This window comes from Bos javanicus, chromosome 3, assembly GCF_032452875.1.
Source record: "Bos javanicus breed banteng chromosome 3, ARS-OSU_banteng_1.0, whole genome shotgun sequence".
NCBI classification, from domain to species: Eukaryota; Metazoa; Chordata; class Mammalia; order Artiodactyla; family Bovidae; genus Bos; species Bos javanicus.
The window spans coordinates 115511020-115534438 of NC_083870.1; the positions used below are offsets into that span (position 1 = coordinate 115511020).

At 50.3% G+C, this 23419-nt stretch overlaps 1 protein-coding gene across 9 annotated transcripts in view; it reads left to right on the top strand.

Annotated features, from left to right (window-relative positions):
• AGAP1 (ArfGAP with GTPase domain, ankyrin repeat and PH domain 1) overlaps window positions 1–23419 on the top strand; it is a 561687-nt gene that overhangs the window by 220436 nt on the left and 317832 nt on the right. For 8 of the 9 annotated variants that reach the window (XM_061412705.1, XM_061412707.1, XM_061412706.1 and 5 more), the window contains exons 5-6: window positions 1518–1659; window positions 7443–7577. In XM_061412705.1, coding sequence (XP_061268689.1) covers window positions 1518–1659; window positions 7443–7577 — 277 coding nt within the window. The remainder of the gene's footprint in view (window positions 1–1517; window positions 1660–7442; window positions 7578–23419) is intronic. The other variant, XM_061412702.1, reaches the window with a different exon arrangement.

The following is a 23419-nucleotide window of genomic DNA, read 5'->3' on the forward strand; positions in this document are numbered from 1 at the left end:
TCGCTGCCCAGGGATGGACACGGGTGGGTCCAGAGAGGCACAGACACAGTGCTTTTTTTTCCTGACTCCAGTGGTAGACCAGCGAGCTGGCCACCTGGACCAGAGATAGTGATGAGACCTGTCCCCAGGGGCTCCAGGTCCACCCTGGAGAGGGAACTCCAGCTTGAGGAATTGGGGGCCCAGTGCACCACCCTACCCTGAAGGTTTCATCAGCCGTGATCGCTGTTGTTACTGTTTAGTCGTTATCATCTGAACTTCAGGTTTAATTCTGTCCTGTCACATAGAATCTCCACGGGTAACTGAATACCCTTCTCATTTCTATGTAGAAGTCAGAGCTTGGGCTCCCAGGTGGCGCTAGAGGTAGAGAACCCACCTGCCAATGCAGGAGACATAAGAGGTGCAGGTTTGATCCCTGGATCAGGAAGATCCCCTGGAGGAGGGCATGGCAACCTACCCCAGTGTTCTTGCCTGGAGAATCCCATGGACAGAGGAGCCTGGAGGGCTGCAGTCCATGGGGTTGCAAAGAGTAGAACATGACTGAAGTGACTTAGCAGGCCAGCTTAACCAATGGAAACTTTCCCCAAATGTATTAGAGCTGATGCCTTGACCATCAGAACTTGCGTTGGAGCTGCAGCTTCTTTTAGAAAAAGCACATGGGATTTTTTTCCCCCCATTTTCACTTGGGTCTTTCATTAAAGAGGAGGGCGTCAGGCTCCAGATGGTACCTGGTGCCGTGTGTGTGACCATGGGGAGCTCTCAGTCCTGGGGTCCTTCAGTCACTTGGCTCCAGCTTTCCAAGGTGACTGTGGGTATCACAGGAGCTAACGTGTGCCTCCGGCTGATTTGCCAGAAAGAGGATCTGATGTGAATTCAGCTGGATGCAGGTAATACAAGAATAAAATGATAAAAGAGCCGGGCCACTGTGGGGTTTTCGTTTTTCCCCCTCCTTTTTGCTCATTTTGCTCACTGGTTTGGTCAATGTCTCTGGCAGTGGGTCGTAATTCCCACGAAGGGTGCTATAGTTCATCCGCAGCAGATCTTGACAATACGAAGACCTCTTCTGTTGGGGGTGGAGGACTTCTGAGCTGTGGGCCCCCAGAGAAGGAGCCCCTTCTCAGGGTCCCAGCGTGGCTTCCTGGGGGGTCTCTGAAGGCTATTTAGGGTGCAGCAGGAAGCTGCGGGGTCACCCTGCCTATCGGTCCCCAGGTCGGCTCTGTGTGTGCTGGGTGCTTTCCATAGGCCGAGTCGGTACAGGGGTGGACATTCCCGTGGGGAAGAAGGTCTGGTTTGACTTTGGAGACACGGTGGCCTGGATGGGAAGCAGGTGTGGGCCCTGGCCCAGGTGTGTTGTGCCAAGGATGAGAAGGGCATTAGCGATGCTTCAGAAGCAGGTTTCGGTAGAAGCTGGACGCCACGCGTGGCCCCCCTGCCTGTGCTCACGAAGGTGACCCAATGCTGCTCCTTCCCTCTGTCTCCTCCCTCCTCTCCACCTGCTCACCTGCCCTCTTTCTCCCCAGTTTGCCATGTGGGTGGACGCCGTCATATTTGTCTTCAGCTTGGAGGATGAGATCAGTTTCCAGACCGTTTACCACTACTACAGCCGCATGGCCAGCTACCGGAACACGAGCGAGATCCCGCTGGTCCTGGTGGGGACCCAGGGTGAGTGGCATCTCTGGGCAGGTGGGGCTCATGGGGTCTGGCCACTGAGCCTCGTCAGTGGCTTCCTGGCCTGTGTTTTCAGAGATGGGGGCGGTTTGCAGACGGTCTAAAGAAGAAATAATTTCCTGCTGAAGTCTTACTTTTTAGAGGGAGAATCCCTGAAATGGCAATCATCCTGTCTCCTCATTTGGTTCAGTGGAGAAATCACTTGGCAACTTGAAAACAAAACACATCGCTACACCCCCAAGGGCTTCAGAAAGAAAGAAAGCCTAATTTCTATATTAGGGCATCTTAATTCTCTCTATCATAAAGTAGTATGATTTATAAGCAACCTAAAAAGTTACTTCTGTTAACGTTTGCACCTTTAATACTGATTTTTCATACATTGCCGAGTTTCATTTTATTCTGCTGTATTTCTTAATGTCTTATGATCCAAATCTCATTTTTAGCAGATCCCTCAGAGAGCATAGAATCTTACTGCACAGGTACATTTTGTATTTTTTTCTAGGTCACATAAAACTTGATCTGTTAGTAAAGTGACATCACCTAAGACACTCTTGATCATAGATTCATTGACGTGCTGGTATCTGCTGGGGGCTTAACTAAGGGGTCACAGGGATTGTTTTAGAAAGTCAGATGAAAGTGCAAGTTGCTCAGTCATGTCCGACTCTTTGCGACCCCCATGGACTGTATGGTCCATGGAGTTCTCCAGGCCAGAATACTGGAGTGTGGGTAACCATTCCCTTCTCCAGGGGATCTTCCCTACCCAGGGATTGAACCCAGTTGCAGGCGGATTCTTTACCAGCTGAGCCACCAGGGAAACCAGGTGAAGGTTAACTTTAAAACCGCTTTATCAGAAAAATGAGGAACTTAAAAAATAATCATGTCCAAGAAACCCTGGATTTATCCCTTCATTTCTTTTTGCAGGTTCTGTTTTTGTTAATTCCTTTGGAATGAGCACATCCGGTCTGCCCTTGCGTGCCCTGATGTGAGACTTCTTCAGATAAGAAACTCACTGTGTTTGAGCAGCAGGACCAGTTAGCTATATGCAGGGCACCAGGTCTGATGTGACTGAGAGCAGGGTAATCCACGCCTTGGTAGGATAAGCCAAGATCATGGAGTGGGGAAGTGTGTTGGGGGTAAAAAAAAAAAAAAAGGGAATAAACTAAAGGCATCTTCTCAGGGTGCTAGATGCAAAATGTGAGTTGGGGACTCATAGAGGGGACCTCATCCCCCGCCAAGCATATATGTCGTGACCAGTGGTCTCATAACTGAAGCCTTCAGAGTAGAGATGGGTTTAGACCAACTTGGGACTTCAGTTCAGTTCAGTCCATTCAGTCGCTCAGTCGTGTCTGACTCTTTGTGACCCCATGAACCGCAGCATGCCAGTCTTCCCTGTCCATCACCAACTCCCGGAGTCCACCCAAACCCACATCCATTGAGTCGGTGATGGCATCCAATCATCTCATCCTCTGTCATCCCCTTCTCCTCCCACCTTTGATCTTTCCCACCATCAGAATCTTTTTCCAGTGAGTCAGTTCTTCTCATCAGGTGGCCAAAGTATTGGAGTTTCAGCTTCAACATCAGTCCTTCCAATGAACACTCAGGACTGATTTCCTTTAGGATGGACTGGTTGGATCTCCTTGCAGTCCAAGGGACTCTCAAGAGTCTTCTCCAACACAGTAGCTCAAAAGCATCAATTCTGCACTCAGCTGACATGAGAGATTTTTAATGCCCAACGCGCCCTCTAGTGGTCACTGCGAGACAAGGCGCACCCGCAAGGAGCCCTTGGTTTGTGTTCGGACAAGTGCAGGATTGGGTGTTTGACTTCCTAAAAATAAATTTTTTTTTTTTAACTTTTTATTTTGTATTGGGTTATAGCTGATTACCAGACAGTGTTGTGATACTTTTGGATGTACAGTGAAGGGACTAAAACTTCTTGACACATAACGTTTTGTAGTGGGCCGCTCATCTGAAATCGGATCTTGATTTCCAGGCTGCCTGGAGATCAAGGCCGTTAATTTTCAGTGAGCTCCCTCTCCCTGCGGGCCTGCCCAGGGCATTTCTGAGCCAACGCACCGTCTGTGTGGGCATCTCCTTACCGGCTCCCTGGGTTCGGGGGTCTACGCTCAGGACACACAGTGCCCTTGTGCAGTCGGGTCTTCAGAGTAAAGGCAAGATAGGCATTCAGTCCGAGCCAGAAAGCTGCCTTGACCAGTTGCTGTCTGTTTTCTGCCGCTGTGTGATTGGGTGTAGAGAGTGGTGAGTCTGGGGGCCACACAGACCCGGGCTCCCTGCCTCTGGACTGATGCTGCCAGGCTTTGGAGGGAGGAACTCTCACGGGGCCCTGGAGGCATCCGTGGGCACAGCAATGTCAACCACGAGGCTGGTTTCCTTCCTTCTGTTTCCCCGTGTGGCCCACCTTCCTGAGGTCCTGCTGGGGTGGTCGGCAGGTGTCTTTGCCGGCCGCTGACCTTGGAGGTGCATGTCGCCCCTGTGTGTCCCGTCCCAGCTGAAGGGGAATCCAACCTCGTCTCCCGCCAGGATGATCCGGGTCTCGGGGTGCCCCGGAGATGGCTGTATAGGCTGGGGAAGTCCCTCTGGGAGCCCTGAGGTCAGAAACCAGCCCCCTTTCATTCCCTCAGTTTTATACGCATCTGTGCCTGGAGGGCTTGTCTCAGACCTGTTGGGACTTCAGCAAAGCCACACCCCAAAGGAGCAGGACTTGAGTGTTTTCAGGAGGGACAGTCCTCACCTAAGGGGTCATTACCCAGGCCTCCGATACCCAGAGCACCCTAGAAGCCCCCATGGTGGGAAGGTGCAGTGAGTGCGGGCTTCTGGAAGGTTCCACCCTTGGGGACTGTTAGCTCCTTGTGGGTTCGTGTTCTGTGAACCCTGCACACAGATCCTGCTGCTGTGCAAGACTGCATGGGACATCAGACAGCGGTGAGGGCATCTCAGATTCCCCCCAAGTCCCCCGAGGTGGCTGGGGCCTGTGGCCCCGTCGGAGGTTATGGGGTGCAGAAGGTGAAGGAGAATCAAGTTCATTGTTCAAGGACACGTGGGGTGCGGGGCCTCACCCGGCGGTGGGTGGATGTGCTCTCTCCCGGGTCGCATTGGGGAGCTGGAGGATTTTCACCAGGGCCCAGGTGATGGGGTTTGCTAAACATGGCCTGTTTTAGAGACGGGCGGATCGCATTGATTTGAGGGTGAAACCTGAGCTGTAAAAAGAGATGAAAGATGCAGAGTCTCAGGAGTGAGACAGACAAAAAGAGCGCCCCAGTGTAGGGTCTGTTTCTGAAACGTGACACCGTGCCGTGGAAGGCGGATGGGACAGAGATGGGGTGGGCACCCACCAGGGAAGGAGGCCGCGGTCATTGTGGGGAACCTGGTGAGGATACATTCTAAGCTGGATGAATGCTCTGTGCATTTATTTTCTAGTTTACATACACCACAGCGTTTGAAAATCCTGGGTTTCTAACTGTTTTTCTACTGTTTTCCTAAAAGATGTTTCCACAGGTTCGTTGCACGATACTGGATGCTTGGGGCTGGTGCACTGGGACGACCCAGAGGGAGGGTATGGGGAGGGAGGAGGGAGGAGGGTTCAGGATGGGGAACACAGGTATACCTGTGGTGGATTCCTTTCGATATTTGGCAAAACTAATACAATATTGTAAAGTTTAAAAATAAAATAAAATTTAAAAAAAAAAAAAAATACTTCTTTTCCTTAGGTGTTATGAAATCTCGGAGCTTCCCTGGTGGCTCAGAGGTTAAAGCGTCTGCCTGCAATGCAGGAGACCAGGGTTCAGTCCCTGGGTCGGGAAGATTCCCCTGGAGAAGGAAATGGCAACCCACTCCAGTATTCTTGCCTGGAGAATCCCATGGACGGAGGAGCCTCGTGGGCTACAGTCCACGGGGTCGCAATGAGTCGGACACGAGTGAGCGACTTCACTTTCACTTTATGAAATCGAAGTCAGGTTTATTAATCTGTAGGTGAGACAGGACCCACTCCAGTGTTCTTGCCAGGAGAATCCCAGGGACGGGGAAGCCTGGTGGGCTGCTGTCTATGGGGTCGCACAGAGTTGGACACGACTGAAGCAACTTAGCAGCAGCAGCAGCAGCAGGTGAGACAGGATGAGATACTGTTTGAATTAATTCCTCTGACAGGCCATAGTTAGTTTTCCTGGGGGTCATTCAGAACTGTCAGTTAAATCTGTTCCACGGGGCTAGGAAAAGCAAACAGGGAGTAAGGAAAAAGAGAAAGTGAACACAAAGTCAGTGTACCATTCCCTGGAGATGCCTCTCCTATTTAATACTGAAAAGGCTGAGCGCCTCGTGCATTTCCTGTGCTGCAGCCAACATTTGAGAGGTTGTTAGTGTCTTGTCTGCTGCTGTTTCCTGGACTAGCGGAGAAGACTTCCGCTTGTGGGCTTTTTTTTAAAGAGCTCTTGGGTGTTTCCTGTACCTCAGGAGCCTTCATGCCTTCAGGAAAAAATGTCGCATCAGAAACAGTCCCTGAAAAGCGTGTTTCGTCCCTGAAAAGCCCATTTCGTCTCATGGTAGCACTGTGGCTGGAGCATCTGGGCTGTTCCTCTGGTCCTGCGTGCGGGCGCGTGGCTACCCCCGACCCCCTCCCCCTCCCCGTAACTCGGTAGTCCTGGAATGAATGGAGCAGGGGGCTCATGCAGGCCAAGCTAAAAACGAATAGCGGGGGCATGGGGTTCATTTTATCGGGAGACCAGTGGCTGGTGCCCGATGTCTGTTTTGCTGCCCAGATCTCCCCATCTGTACACAGATCCTGCAGGAGGTGGGGGTGCCCGCCCACCCAGGCCATCTGTTCAGACCCGATGTGGCTCGCACACTCGTCTGTGGCCCCCTCTAGCCCCCCAGGTCACCTCCCACTCCTGCTCTCAGCCTTGGATCGCCCTTAAACCCGAGATGCTTGGCCACCCCCTGCCCCGGACCTCCTGCAGGCAGGCCTCCCTGACCCCTGCCCTCCTGACCCGTCTCCCGCCCTGTGCCCCACCTACAACCCTGGTCCTTTCTCGGCTCTGTCTCACTTTCGGCCCCTTCCCCGGCTGACCTGACACCAACTCCGTGAGAACACAGACTTCTGTCCCTCTGGTTCGCTGGGGTTTCCTGTGCCTGAATGGGACAGGCACCTGCAGGGCCTCCGCGAGCGCGTGTCCAGCGGCCGAGGGCGCCTGGAGGGGTTGGTGCTGGTGGAGGGGCGTGTTTCGCGGGTGCCTGTGCATAGATGGCCACTCACGTAGTGACCGTGTGGTTTTCTTCGGGAACCACATTTATTTCACCCTTACCCTTCCCTCCCCTGGTGGCTCAGATGGTAAAGAATCCGCCTGCAATGCACCCAGGTTTGATCCCCGGGTCGGGAAGATGCCCTGGAGAAGGACATAGCAAGCCACTCCAGTATTCTTGCCTGGAGAATCCCATGGACAGAGGAGCCTGGAGGGCTACAGTCCATGTGTCGGGGGTCACAGAGTCAGACACGACTGAGCCACTAACACTTTTGCATCTCACCCTTCCCTCCCGGTCTTTGCGGACATGCTTTTATTTCCTGTTCAGGAACAGGGCCCTCTGGGACAGCTGGCCATCCCATGTCTGAGCTGAGTGGGGATAAACTATGCTTTGATCACTCCAGGTCCTGAGAACAGTCCCCTCCCTGCTGAGCGAGGGGCGGGCTTTGAGCTCCTTGGGGCCGTGGGTGGCGGGGCGCCCTCAGGCCGCCTGAGGTCACCGTGTCGCCTCTTGTCCGTCTGTTGCAGACGCCATCAGCTCCACCAACCCGCGGGTCATCGACGACGCGCGGGCACGGAAGCTCTCCAGCGACCTGAAGAGGTGCACGTACTACGAGACGTGCGCCACGTACGGGCTGAACGTGGAGCGCGTCTTCCAGGACGGTACGTGCGCGCCGTGCGGGGCGGGCGGCGGCCCTCCCTGTGGGGGTGGTGCCTCGGTGCCAGGCCGCACTCGGGGACCCCTGAGCATCCTGAGACAGTCCAGCCGCCAGTTCCGTGTGTCCCGTGGGTGACCTTTATCAGGAACCGTTCTTTATGCACAGAACATGCAAGACACACACACATGCGCGCACATCATTTCTGCTTCACTGTAGATGCTCAGTCTTCATTCGATCCCTTTAAAAAAAAAAAGGGTTTAAATGGCAGCAAGTGAAGAACTAAAGAGCCTCTTGATGAAAGTGAAACAGGAGAGTGAAAAAGTTGGCTTAAAGCTCAACATTCAGAAAACTAAGATCATGGCATCTGGTCCCATCACTTCATGGCAAATAGATGGGGAAACGTGGAAACAGTGGCAGACTTCATTTTGGGGGGCTCCAAAATCACTGCAGATGGTAACTGCAGCCATGAAATTAAAAGACGCTTACTCCTTGGCAGGAAAGTTATGACCAACCTAGACAGCATATTAAAAAGCAGAGACATTACTTTGCCAACAAAGGTCTGTCTAGTCAAGGCTATGGTTTTTCCAGTGGTCATGTATGGATGTGAGAGTTGGACTATAAAGAAAGCTGAGCGCCGAAGAATCGATGCTTTTGAACTGTGGTGTTGGAGAAGACTCTTGAGAGTCCCTTGGACTGCAAGGAGATCCAACCAGTCCATCCTAAAGGAGATCAGTCCTGGATGTTCATTGGAAGGAATGATGCTGAAGCTGAAATTCCAGTACTTTGGCCACCTGATGCAAAGAGCTGACTCACTGGAAAGACCCTGATGCTGGGAAAGATCGAAGGCGGGAGGAGAAGGGGATGACAGAGGATGAGATGGTTGGATGGCATCACTGACTCAATGGACATGGGTTTGGGTGAACTCCGGGAGTTGGTGATGGACAGGGAGGCCTGGCGTGCTGCAATTCATGAGGTCGCTAAGGGTTGGACACGACTGAGCTACTGAGCGACTGAAAGGTTTCATGTTAGGAAGACAGGAAAGGGAAAGAACAGAGTCGGGTCTGGCCAAAAGTAACAGCGCCTTAGGCTGGTGGCGGGAGCCGGCTCCAGCGTTCGGAAGTGACTTCTTGTCGCCTCAGTCTTGATCTCTTAGCTCCAGGATGGCTGTGCCTCAGGTAGGAAATGTCTCCTGAAGGAGCCGAAGGTCGCCCGAGGGATAAACAGTCATGGACAGGCTCTTGATGGGAGATGAGTCGCTGGAGGCGAGGGGGGAGTGCAGGTGGAGAGGAGCAGGAGGTGGGGGGTGGGGAGGCAGTCAGCAGGGAGGGGACGATCTCCCCAACCCCCACCCCAGGTCTGGGCTGGGGGGTCCAGCGGTGGTTAGCATCCCAGGCCTGGGACTAGGATGCTCCTGGCAAAGGGTCCCGTTTCTGATTGCGGGGCGGGGGGTGGGGGAGGGGTCGGGAAGCAAATCCTCGGCCTCCGCCTCTTCTGGGTGAATCTGGGTTAGACCGAGCTTCGCATCCCCAGCTCCGGTGCCGAGGCGTGTTGGGGGCTGAGCAGGGCGGCCGGGCGGAGTCTCGCGGTGCATTGGTCCTGGGGAGACTGCTCGAGCCCAGAAGAGCAGCAATGCAGGGTTGCTCCCGGCACGGCTCCAAACCAGGCAACGTATGCTCTCCTTTTAAATGTCCAAGCAAGTTTTCAGATTAAATCGCAGGAGTTCCACGCTTGCTTTCATCATTTTATTAAATTTCAAACCTTGGCGTCCATTTTTTAACTTTGCGTTTTCTTCCACTTGGCTCAGCAGTCAGCTGCTTTGTAAGCTTGCCCTCGCTTTCCGCTTGTCTGCCTCACAGGTAATCACCAGCCTCTTGTGCGTCTCAGCACGTTTCTCCTGTTAGTCCCTGCCTACCCCTTACAGCTCAGGCTTCCACTGAGGACAGCCCCAGACCCTGGGATCTTGTGTCCCTTCATCCCTCACCTTACATTTACGTGGACCGTCCCCACCTGTGCTGGGGAGCAGACACCCCCACCAGAAAACCATGCAGGGCCAGCGTCTGCGGCTTCTTGAACCTTAGTGAGCAGATGCAGAATCGTGCAAGGAAGCACACGGGCTCTCCCAAAAAGTGACCTCCAGTGGGCAAGGTACCTGTCGGCCATGGAAGAGCGGACACCCACAAGGGGTTACGTGATGAAAGGTCCCCAGACAGGACCCAGGGTCCAAGCCCGGCCCACAGCCTGTCTCTAATAACAGGCTTCTTTGTTTATAGGCTGCAGGAGGGCTGAGTTGCCTGTGGGTGTGACCACAGAAGTGAGTGGTTCCCGTGATATCTGGTGGCCAGGGGAGTCCCAGATACTTGCTCTGTGGCCTTTCACAGAATTTCTGCCCATCCCTAACGTCAGTTCAGTTCAGTTGCTCAGTCCTGTCCGGCTCTTTGCGACCCCATGGACTGAAGCATGCCAGATCTCCCTGTCCATCACCAACTCCTGGAGCTCAAACTCATGTCCAAACACAAACTCATTGACTCAGTGATGCCATCCAACCATCTCATCCTCTGTCATCCCCTTCTCCCGCCTTCAATCTTTCCCAGCATCAGGGTCTTTTCCAATAAGTCTGTTCTTCACATCAGGTGGCCAAAGTATCAGAGTTTCAGCTTCAGTATCAGTCCTTCCAAAGAACATTCAGGACTGATTTTCTCTAGGATGGACTGGTTGGATCTCCTTGCTGTCCAAGGGACTCTCAAGAGTCTTCTCCAACACCACAGTTCCGACATAGAGGATCGGAATTTAGTTGTGTGGATGAGTCTTTTCCATGTGACGGCTTTGCTTGTACATTGATGGAGATTTGCAAACGTGACCTCTCCATGAATAAATGAATTCACCTCATACATAATAAGCTGATTAATATGCAGGGATGCTGAGTGACGAAGCTTCCCCGCTGGGCTTCCAGAACATCCCAGGCAGTGGGCAGGCCCCCTGTGTGCTGGGGCACACCTGTCTCACCCTCACAGTGGACCCCAGGCAAGGGGAGCAGGAGGAGGGATCTTTCCAGAAGTCATCGGGTAGAACCCCACAATGCCTCCTTGCTGTGACAGCTGCTCAGTGATTCCACTGGTGAAGCAAGTTCAACCCAAAGTGTGAGCTTGCACAGGCTTGGATTTCCCATATGTTTTGTTATTATTCTAGAAATTGCTATTAAGTACTTGAATTGTACAGAGTCTGCAAAGGAAATAACATCTGCATTACTGCAACTTCCATCTCGGTTGTGATTTTTATCCTTAAAATATTTTTATTTACATGGAAATAAGTTTTTTAAAGTAAAATTGGTGTTTTGTGTGTGTGTGTGTGAAGTTGCTCAGTTGTGTTTGACTCTTTGCGATCCCATGGTCTGTAGCCTACCAGGCTCCTCTGTCCATGGAATTCTCCAGGCAAGAGTACTGGATTGGGTTGCCATTTCCTTTTCTAGGGGATCTTCCCGACCTATGGATCAAGCCCAGGTCTCCCGCCTTGCAAGCAGACGCTTTACCGTCTGAGCCACCAGGGAAGGCCCTCTATTTTATACAGTAATTAGGTTACATGTGTTTTAGTTTGTTGATCATCAGCTCTTTCCTTGTTAGTTGGTAAAAGTAGGTATCAGCCAAGTGGGAGTATTCTCAGTACTTAGAAATAATTAAGAACAGCCATCCATTTTAATCTTCAAGAGAAAAAACGGGCAAAGTTCTGGAGCTAAAGAACTCAAGAAGAGTCATGTAGCTCGACCAAAGGCCCTCGCCTTCACTGAGCCCCAGTCTGGGAGCCAAGAGCCCAGAGCCTTAACCGTGTTGTTAGAACAAAGCACCATGGGCCTCCCTGGTGGCTCGGTGGTAAAGAATCTGCCTGCCAGTGCAGGAGACAGGCGTTCAGTCCCTGGTCCAGGAAGATCTCACGTGCCGCAGGGCAACTAAGTCCGTGTGCCACAGCTAGAGAAGAGCCCGCACAGCCGCAAAGATCCCGCATAGCTGAAATTAAATAAAAATAAAATTTAAACAGTAAGCATTTGGGTCCCGCAGGTGGGGGGTGGGGATGGGGGTGAAGGCGGTGTGTTTAGCTCACAGATTGACTGCCCATTCACGGACTCAAGTTTATCTGGATTTCTTTTTTCTTTTTTTACTTCAATTCAGTTCAGTCGCTCAGTCGTGTCTGACTCTTTGCAACCCCATGAGCCGCAGCACGCCAGGCCTCCCTGTCCATCACCAACTCCCAGAGTTTACCCAAACTCACGTCCATCGAGTCAGTGATGCCATCCAACCATCTCATCCTCTGTCGCCCCCTTCTCCTGCCTTCGGTTTTTCCCAGCATCAGGGTCTTTTCCATTGAATTGGCTCTTCACATCAGGAGGCCAAAGTATTGGACTTTCAGCTTCAGCACCAGTCCTTCCAATGAATGTTCAGGGTTGATTTCCTTTAGGATGGACTGGTTGGATCTCCTTGCAGTCCAAGGGACTCTCAAGAGTCTTCTCCAACACCACAGTTCAAAAGCATGAGTTCTTCTGCACTCAGCCTTCTTTACAGTGCAACTCTCATATCAATATATGACTATTGGAAAAACCATAGATAATAAAGTGGCTCCAATGTATAAATATATTTTCTTTTCCAAAGGAGTACTTTCAAAGATTTTTCATGTTCAAAAGCAAGCCATGTGTGTCCACACATATAAATATATTTAATATATATTGACAAGGTGAACTTGTGAGTCGCCATCTGTTAATACGTACTTTTTATCCTTTGTAGTAGTGACTGATATTTATACCACAGTTTAAGGGCTTATGATGTAAGACAGATCTTACGAGGCCTGGAAACTGCCTTCTTTGTGGGGTTGGCATCCTGCAGTCACATCAGATTGCTGGTGCCAGGCCAGTGTGTCCTTTTTCTGCCTTCACGACACCTCTGTGCCCATCAGGGTCACGTCTACACCCCCTCCCCGGTCCCACACCCACAGCCCGCTCTGCAGTGAGAGCTGGATATGCCGAATTTCCCGGGCCAGTTGGCTGGTTAGTGTCTGTTAGGATGGGGCGAAAAAGGTTCAGCGGCTTGAGTTACACTTTTTGAAGGGGTTTACTAGTTTGCTGGGAAAGATTGAGGGCAGGAGGAGAAGGGGATGACGGAGGATGAGATGGTTGGGTGGCATCACCGACTCGGTGGGCATGGGTTTGGGTGGACTCCGGGAGTTGGTGATGGACAGGGAGGCCTGGCGTGCTGTGGTTCATGGGTTCTTGGGTCTCAAAGAGTCGGACACGACTGAGCGACTGAACTGCCAGACTAGTTTAAAATTCTCCAAGGACAGGGATGACATGAAAACGGTTACTTGCCTAGGGTGATGCTCAGTGGAGGGGGTGTAGGTAGAAAAGGAAAACGGTCACAGGTTCGTCTAAGTTAGCTGTTTGAGTCTAAGAAGGTGCTCTGACCCCGGTTTGGTGGCTACCCTGCTGTCGTCATTAACCACAGGTGTCACCGGCTGTCGCTGGCTGGTAGCTCTTTACATGGTCTAATCCACTAGAAATTAGAATTTGTAAGTTGTCCCTGAAGAGGCCACGTCTGATTCATCCTTGATAATTTCTCACCGAATTTCAAAGATCCCTGATACGGAGTAGAGTTTTGATTGAAGCTGTGGGTGGAGGGTGTGTGTGTAGTGTATAGTGGAGGGGGGAATACGTATATTTGGGGAGGGGGGTCTCTCTGTTGGTGGTGTAGCTCTTGTTTATGTTTGAATGAGAAAGTGTGTACATGATTTATAGTAACTATTTTTATAAAGCATCACATTGTCAGTACCACTTGTATATGTGTTTTCAAATTCAGTCAGTTTCTTAAGCAAGAAATTAACAAATTGAAATAACGCATGAATGGCAAAACTAAAATAGCATTTGGTATAGTAAGCTGAATTCTCAGAGATAACAAAAACAATAGGAAAACTTTTGAGTTACTCTTCAGGGGAAAAAAAAATTGAGTTCAAGTTCTTAGGGGTGGGAAGTTTTAAACCCACGTGTTACAGGCAAGCCTGGTGTCTGGCACGTGGTTTGTGACCAGATCTTCCAAACACAGTGAACAAGTGGGGAATGTGTCAAGGTGGGACCAATAGCCGGTCTGCACCCACTAATGTGGGGCTAAGAGGTAATGAACCTTGAATAACCCAAGTGTCTTAAAATATTATTAATTTGTCACTGGTATGTAATCAGCTTGTCCCTTATCTGAAGTCTCTTTGTCTGGAAGTAAGAGCTTATCTCACATTATGTTCAGTGGGCCCAGAGGACTGACTTTTAAAGAGGAGTACCCAGGAGTTACCTCTTTCGACTATCGATGGATTTGCTTAAAAAACTGGAATCGACATATATACACTTGTTGTTTATATGTGTCTGACTCTCTGACCCTGTGGACTGTAGCCCATCCGCGGCCTCTGTCCATGGGATGTCCCAGGAAGAATATTGGAGGGGGTTGCCATTTCCTCCTCCAGGGCATTTTCCCAACCCAGGCAGGTATCGAACCCACGTCTCCTGCATTGGCAGGTAGATTCTTAACCCCTGAGCCACCAGGGAAGCCCATATATATGCTGCTATGAATAAAATAGGTGACTAATGAGAACCTACTGTTTATCTTAGGAAACTCTACTCAGCGCTCTGTGGTGACCTAAATGGAAAGGAAATCCCAAAAAGAGGGGATGTGTATACAGATGTAGCTGATTCACCTGGCTGGACAGCGGAAACAAATACCACACTGTGAAGCAACCGGAGCCCTAGATACAGTTTTTTTAAAAAAACATCACTTATCCAAAATGACAGTTTTTAGGTAGAAGGGAATTTCTAGATTATCAGTGTGGTTCATACTCCACAGACTGCAGCCACTGGCCATCGCGATACCCAATCAGGTGTGAAACTTGATAGTTCTTAAACTAGTTTCCGATACACGTAGAAGGAATCATCACAAGGAGAGGCCTCTCAGTCCTTTAAAACATAACGTAGGCGTCATCTTAAAATCTTCATTAAAATTGATGATATTATAAACAGCAAGAGACAGGAAGCCATCTCTTATCTCACGGTGCCATGGACTGTTGTGTTGATAGAGGCTTTGATCTTTTCTGGCAGTTGGTTCCCTAAGTCTGGGGTTTTTCATGCTGTGCTGCTTTCCTCGGGAGCGTCGCGTGGGCCCCGGCGCTCCTGTGTGCACAGAGCTGCCGGGATTAACTCCCACACTGCCAACTCGAGCATTAAGCACACTGTTAGTAGATGTGCTCTGTTTAGATCCTCTTGTTCAGAGCCTCTCTTTTGCTCATAGAATTAATTTTATCAATGCCACCGAAAATGGTTCTCTGACTACGTTGCTGCAGCGTGGCATCAGAGCCGTGTTTTGCCCCAGGATTCCTCCTAATGACTTTAGCCAGCTTGAATTAGCTTGATGTATCATTAATGCATACAAATGGCTTTTATTTTTGTTCATAATCTGTTCATAATGCCATGGCATTCTGCTCTTTCGAATGTTTTTCTGATGATTAAACGGTGGTGTGCTTTTTGACCTATTTAACCCTCCAGCAGAGTCTCTGATCAAAAGGACATGAAGATATGCTTTCCCTAGGGTCATCAGAAGTTGTTACCATCTCTGGCTGATGTTTCCAAGTTCTTTGAAGTCTTCTGTTTTTTATAACATTTTTTTCACTTACAGAGCATGGACTCTAGCCAGGTATTTTTAAATGGAAGTATCGTTGGTTTACAATGTTGTGTTCATCTCTGGTGTACAGCAAAGCGATTTAGTTACATCATATAGATTCTTTTCTGTTATGGTTTATCGTAGGATGTTGAATGTCATGCCCTGTGCTGCACAGTAGCCCTTGCTGTTCTTTATCCATTCTCTATATAATAGTGACATCTCCTAACCCGCTCCCGCTCCATCCATCCCCCAGCCCCCTCCGCCTTGGCAACCACAAGTCTGTTTTCTGACATAGCCAGATTTTGAGTGACCTTTGCTCACTGAGGAACCGCTCAGGACCCACCAGGTTAGCAGCACCAAATCGGTTCATTTCGTGAAAGGTGAAAGTATTCCTCAGGGAGGTTGGCTTTTACCTTGTGAGATGCTCTGACACGGGACTTGGTACCTTGTCCCCGTGGACTTGGGTATTTTCTACATGCTATGTACTGGGTGAGCCTGGCAGACCCCGGCTCCAGGAGTGAGTCGGGGAGCCAGGCTCCTAGCAGATGCTCGGGGTCCCTAGAGACCAGGCTCTGGAGTCCGCGGTTAGTTTGTGTATTTAGTGCAGAGAGCTGGGAACTTGGTGAAGAGGAGAGCAATGCATTAATACCTTGATCCGTGGTCTTCCCTGAGTCCCGGAAAAGTAAACTGTGGAAAACGGAGTGTACATTTGTCTAGCAGAGACAAAGATGTAAAAACCTTGATGAGTAAGTTTTGAGTTTTATGAGACTTGCCAAAGACAACAGAAATAGTTTTTAAAGGATGTGAAATATGGAAATAAATGCCACCGGTCAGACCACCATGCAGTGGCTGGTATCGTCAAAGCCTGGCGCGGTGTGTGAGCATGGGTGCCCATGTGTTCGCATAGACACAGTCTTGGGCTTTGTAATGTTTTGCAATCTGCTTTTTCACAAAAATACTTTTGCTACAAAATAATTTCTAATTTTTATACTGCATTCCATTGAGTCACTATAACAACTTTTTTGTCCAATCTACTAGACATTTAATGGTCATGCGCCCCTACCCACCCCAGCCATTTATTTATTGTTTTTAGAATGAATGCTTCAGTGGGTGACTCTTTGCCTAAAGCCTCATCTCCATCCTTCATCATTTCTTTGGGACACACCTCTGGACATCAGACTACTGGTCAGCGACTTGCAAAGCTTTAAAGCCTCAGCCTTCCAGGGAGTCTGAACCAACTCTGGTTTCCTCCAGCAGATGTCTTTTCTGCCCACTGGCCACCCTGGATATTTTCATTTTAAAAGTGCTTATTGTTTATAGACAGAAAATAACCACAGTTTCTAGTGGATTTTTTTTTTTCAGATATTAACTTCCAACAGGTCTGTCCCTTAATATAAAAGATAAGCGCATTTCCTACAGTCAGCTGACTATTTAGGAGGTGGCAGCCAGTCTCCTGGGAGTGGTAAAAATATTATTTTTTAATAATCTTTCCCTTGCTGCTCCTACAGAGGTCCTTGCCCTCTCGGTGGACCAGGCAGGTTCTCTGAGCACCAGCACCCCGAGAGGGCCGCCAGCCCAGAACCTGGTCCCCAGCCCTGGACAGAGCTGTGACCTTAGCGGCTGGATGTCCTCAGAGCTTTCTCACCAGACTGCCCGTGTCACGTGTCACCGTGGAGACAGACGTTCTGGGTGCCTTCTGAGGGAAGCAGGGAGCGCCCAGGTCCTTGGGTTTGGCCCCTGGCCGGGGGCCCGGGGCTGCGTGTCTCTCTCGTGTGCATTTCCGTCTGCAGGGAGCCCTGTGGCCTGACCCTGCTCTGCTCCCAGTGCAGCCATGGTTCAGGGAGGCTTCTTTCCTGTGAACGCTGGAATTTCAGGAGATTCCCTATGTATAACATTGTCTGTAAACTGAATGAAAAAATCCTGAGCACTGATGCAGTCGTCTGGATGTTAGGGAATACTCCCATGCCCCCACCAAGATTTCATCCTTAAATGAAATACCAGGGTGTCTTCTGCATTTAAGTTCTTTTCTTGCCTGGCCTGCAGGCTTGTAGGATTTCACATCGGGAAGGAGCCGAGGCCTTTTCTTTTCACCCCTCACTTTATAGACAAGCCTGCAGGACTCATGGGGCCAGTCCAGGCAGGAAGCCCCCTTAGTAGCAAAGCAGAAACTGGAAATGGGGTCTGCCTCTGTTGGCGGCACAGGTTTCACCTTTGTCCTGAAAATGTAATTCTTAAAAGCCACTGATTACATTTTTAAACCGAGCACTCTTGCTTGGAAAATCCCATGGATGGAGGAGCCTGGTAGGCTGCAGTCCATGGGGTCGCTAAGAGTCAGACACGACTGAGCGACTTCGCTTTCACTTTTCACTTTCATGCATTGGAGAAGGAAATGGCAACCTGCTCCAGTGTTCTTGCCTGGAGAATCCCAGGGATGGTGGAGCCTGATGGGCTGCCGTCTATGGGGTCGCACAGAGTCGGACACGACTGAAGCGACTTAGCAGCAGCAGCAGCAGCGAATGAAAGTGCTCCAGTAAGTGATCATTCAGTTCAATTCAGTCACTCAGTTGTGTCCAACTCTTTGGGAGCCCATGGACTGCAGCACACCAGGCCTCCCTGTCCATTGCCAACTCCCAGAGCTTACTCAAACTCATGTCCATCGAGTTGGTGATGCCATCCAACCATCATCCTCTGTCGTCCCCTTTTCCTCCTGCCTTCAGTCTTTCCCAGCATCAGGGTCTTTTCAAATGAGTCAGTTCTTCACATCAGGTGGCCAAAGTACTGGAGTTTCAGCTTCAGCATCAGTCCGTCCAATAAATATTCAGGACTGATTTCCTTTAGGATTATTTTTTAATGAAAGCCATTTCACCCGTGAGGAATCTTGGCTTAAATGCAGTGCTATAATTATGAATTATAAATCAAGAAGTATTTCTGATACGCTACCTAACAAAAACACATTCACACAGACTGTTTTCTTTCCATGATAGGATATGTAGGCAGTGGAACTAGATCTGTGCCAGGATCTCTGAGATGCAGTGAAAATAACAGCAAAAGTCCTCAGTTTAATAATTCAGTGAGCTGCCACTAGGAGGCACCCTAAGCGCTCATAAGGATGATTCTCGAGTAATTGTAGCTTTTGCCGACTCTGTGCAGAATACAGACATCATAAAACTAACACACTGGTGTAAGAGGCGATTTAGACCCCTGTAATAAGATCCAGTCCATAAAGTATGTGAAGTTACTGCATCAGCAGTGCACGAAGGCAGAAGTAAAAGAAGTTTCATCCGCTCATTGGAATGGGGAGGAGAATAAAATTTTCAAAGATGAGATGATGTAATCTGTGGTTAAAGGGACCCAAATCCCTTTTTTCCTGATTTTGTCTTGCATCTAACTTTACAGAAGAAGCAAAGAAAGTTTCAGCCAAAGTTACGCTTATTTTTATATATGGATTTATTATAATAAATAATACAGTAAATTAGTATAATAAATGGGTTTACTTGGTCCATCATTCTCATTTGACAGAAGCCACCAAGAGTTCTGTTGGCCCAGGCACCCCACTTTAGGGTCTGCACCCTAGATCTGAAGGCAGGTGGTGCCCAGGCCGCTCACCAGCACCCAGGCAGGGCAGGTGTCTGTGTAGGATTGGGGTGTGGCCCTTGGCCACCAGCCTCCCGGTTTGGGGGAGGCCGTGGGCTCTTCACGAAGCCTGGCAGTTAAAGATGAGACAGACAACAGTCAGGCTGACATTCCTGGGTAGGAGGGAGGGAGTTGGTCAGTTTGGAGAAACCTGGATGGTCTTTGCTGCGCAGGCGAGCAGCATCACTGAGGGGGTCTGTAGGCCCCTGCGGTGTTGGGGGCCCTTCTGGAGAACAGGCAGTAGCTGCCTCCTCTGTGGATCAGCAGTGGGCTGGGGATGCGGACAGGAGAGTCTCTGATAGAAAGTGATCCACTTGCCTCGGGCCAGTCTGTGAGTTTCTTGAGATGGTGCTGTTGACTTTTTGCTTTATTTTGTTCTGTTAGTTCATTTCCCTGCTCAGGTTGGTAACTTCTCCCTCTTACTTTCCACTTATTTATGTTTTGCTTCCACCTTTTTATTTTCTCCCACTGCGTAATTCCCATTAGACGTGGTAGCATCTCAGCTCAGAAAATTTTCAGTTTATTTGGAAAATGGGATTAGTTACACATTTGGTGCCTCCAGTGAGAAACGTATTGGAGCCACAGGCTTTTCTGTACAGGTGTTCTTTTATCGGGTTACTTACAAATGGAATGATCAAAATTGATAAGAGAATAGAATTTAGAGAGTCCCACGATTTTCAGTCCTCCGGAGAGTTGGAATGGAGCAAAATATTTTGAGCAAGAAGAGGAGTTGGGTAGAAGTGGGTACATTCATCTGAATAAGACATGAGATGCCCCCTGGAGGACAGCTTTCACAGACGGGCTTTCAGAACCAGAGACTGTTTACCAGCCCCTGCCCGTAAGAGACCAGCTGGGGTGTGTGGAGATGGGGCGGGGCCCAAGTTTGCAGGTATTTCCCTTGAGTTCAGTACACACTTCCTGCATGAAACCACTCGCAAAGGCGCCGAGGTGGGTCCACAGGCCTGGCAGAAAGTGAGCCCGGCTCTACAGTGAGGCTGGCAACGCACACATCCTTGAGGGTCAGTGGGCATAAACAGTGCCCCGGGACCCCTTGTATTCTGCGCGAGGGCTCCAGGGGGCTGGACCCCAACTCAGCCAGAGCAGTCAGCTGCATCTTTCCGTGTTGGTGTTGCCTGATGAAGTTTTTCCAAAAGAAGGAAAGTCCACTGCTAGAGGACACTTGGGAGAACAGTGATCTCATAAACATATCCCTGGGGGTGAAATATCTTCAGCGAATATCCTGGTGAATCAGGTAGTTCAGAATAAACAGGGGTGAAAATGCCCATGAAATAGATTGGAAACTGTGAGCCAGGGGCTCTTCTCCTGGAGACCTTGCTTTTTCCCAGGGTGTCTCCCTCCTGGGGGGCCTTTGTCCCCACGTGGTTCCCAGAGAAACGCAGTTAGACACGCAGGTCACACTGCTGCGTGCCGCAGGAACCGGTGGGACATTGAGGAGGTAAGATGATGGACCAAGGAAATCCTTCCAGGGGATACGTCACTAACTCACCTGCTGTAAATACAATGGTCCAAGTAAGGAGGGAGCGTGGAAAAGAGCCAGTCTCAGGAGTAGGACTCAGGTGTGTGCTGCCCCCGCCTACCTGGCCAGGTAACAGTAGGGAAGCGGGGCTCCTTGTTCTGTAGCTTTGCTGACTGTCAGGTTGCACAAGGCCCAGGCTACATGAGTGAGTCCTGCACTTTGGGGGCGGGTGGAGGTACATGACTGTCATCTCCTAACCTGTTACCCTTCCTGTGGGGTTTTGCTCTTCAGAGGGGCTTCCTGGGTGGCTCAGCTGGTAAAGAATCCACCTGCAATCCAGGAGACCCCAGTTTGATCCCTGGGTCGGGAAGATCCCCTGGAGAAAGACATGGCAATCCACTCCAGTATTCTTGCCTGGAGAATCCCATGGACAGAGGAGCCTGGCGGGCTACAGTCCATGGGGTCACAAAGAGTCGGATACGACTGAGCAACTTTCACTTTCTTCCTTTACAGAGTCAGTTCACATCCATTTCCATGCAAATACACACGCATATTTCATGTGTCGTCTATTTATATATATTTAAATGTTCATGTTCCTGACTAGGATAACACTTGTTTGTGAAAATACAGAAAAGTGTGAAGGAAGCCAGTTAAAATCACCTGTGATCCCCCCACCTCGTGATAAATGTTCTATGTCCATCTAGTCAAACCAGTCATTTAATACTTCACAAGCAAAGTTGGCACCTTATTCTGAACCCTTGTTAATAACCTGCTTTAAAAAGACCCCCGAACAATTTCTACATGGTTTACTTTCCTCGGTGTCTTTATGACATTCAGCACTCCTTTCTCCGCCAGCATCTGCCAGCCTGGATTCACCAACCCCAGAGACAGGAGGTGGTCTCCAGACCCTGCCCCTTGTTGAGATCTCTTCCCTAAATATCTGGGTGCCCCTCCTGCCCACAGCATCTCTGGATCTGACCGTTTAGACCAGGAAAGTCAGCTGTGGCGTCCCTGGGCCTTCCTGGGAGTGGTGTGTGTGCAGGATGAAGTCCAGGAGGCCTGGCTGCATCTACTGCCCGTGTGCACACAACATCCTTCACCTGTCAGCAGCCCCCTTCCCGAATCTCTGATCACCAGGGAGCTGAGGCTACAGACTGGCCTGCAGGTCGGTAGACTGGGAGACGAAAGTCTGTCTGCTTGGTGCATCGATTCCTCTTGGGAAATAAAGGAATTGATACCAATAGATACAGCTGACAAAAATCACAAAGGGCCATATAGGCTCCTTTTATGGATCCCCTTTTCTTTTCTGGAAGATTAGCAAAAGTAAGCTGCACTTATAAAGATCCATTCCTAAATCTCATGTATCCATTTTCCCAACTACAAAGCCTTCTTAAAAAAAAAAAAGCCTAAATTGAGAGACAAGTCTTAAAATGGTCATTTTTTTTTTTTTTTTAAGAATGAAAAGTCATTCAGAATTTTATTCAAACCAATCAAAAAAGCTGCTGGATGGGGACTGGGGGGAAGGCAGTATGCCTTTGGTGGGCTCCCCCCATCAGTGCTAGGAAAATTAGTCTTGAAATGACAGATTGCACAGCCACGGCCTGAGATGGTGTGGCGGGTGAGAGGTACCTCCCCCCCAACCCCCAAGGTATTTACGTCGGAGTCCCTGGCCTGTCAGTTCAGTCGCTTGGTCATGTCTGACTGTTTGTGACCCCATGGACTGCAGCACGCCAGGCCTCCCTGTCCATCGCCAACTCCCAGAGCTTACTCAAACTCATGTCCATTGAGTCAGTGATGCCATCCAACCATCTCATCCTCCGTCGTCCCCTTCTCTTCCCACCTTCAGTCTTTCCCAGCATCAGGGTCTTTTCCAGTGAGTCAGTTCTTCACATCAGGTGGCCAAAGTATTAGAGTTTCAGCTTCCACATCAGTTCTTCCAATGAATATTCAGGACTGATCTCCTTTAGGATGGACTGGTTGGATCTCCTTGGAGTTCAAGGGATTCTGGAGAGTCTTCTCCAGCACCACAGTTCAAAAGCATCAATTTTTTGGCAATGTGGATCTACCTTAAGAGGCAGGAAGGGGTTTGCAGGGTGGTTAAGCATCTTCAGAGTGGGGATCGTGGACCATCCCCTTTGGGCCCTGAAAGGAGCTGCTTTTATCCTCTTGAGGCGGCGGCGTGGACCCGAGCGCACGCGCAGTGGAGGACCAGAGGAGGGTGGGGCGGAGGGATCCCAAGGCCGCCGTGATGGAACCACAAGCCAGCAGATGCCGGGGAAGTAGGAAACGGGTTCTCCCTGGAGCCTCCGGCGAGCCCACCCCTGCCAGCATCCCGACTTCAGCCCTAGATGTTAGGTTCTCAGCATCCAGAGCTGGGAAAGAATAAAGACCTCCGCTGATTGCAAGCCACCAGTACTGCGGGCATTTGTTAGGGCGGCCCGGGGAAGCTCCTGCCGAAGGAAAGGGGCCGGCGGCCGCAGGAAGGCAGGAGGAAACCGTGCCTGAGGTGGAGATGCTGAGCTCCGGTGATGCAGCGGCCGAGGGGGGTCTTCCAGGGAGGGGTGACCCAACCGTCAGGGGCCGACGCAGGCCCTCGCCAGGCGGGGTGGTCAGACTGCTGGCCATTTCTCAGCAGTTCCATGAAGTCAGGGCTCTAGACACCTTGTGCTATCGAGGGGCTCTTTGTCTTCATTTTTCCCGCTTCGCACTCCCTTCCCCACTACGGCCTTCCGGCTCTCACCACCTCACCAGTGACTGGCCCCTGTCCAGTGGCCACTCTGCATGCTGGTCCTGCCCTCACCTGCCACCCTCCGTGACACCTGCCACCCTCCGTGACACCTGCCACCCCGTCCCGGGGCAGCTGCCCTTCCTCCTCGTCTGTGGGTTCCTCCCCTGCGCAGCCCCTTTGTTGACGGTGGAATTTACTGAGGCCCCGTCCTGGGCCCTTGCGTCTTCTCTCTTCGGTCATCTCAGCGGCAGATCCCTTTTCGTTGATTCAGTGGATGGATTTCATGCACAAGAAATTGCATTAGCTGCTTTTGCTAGGCAGCTATGAAAAGCAGT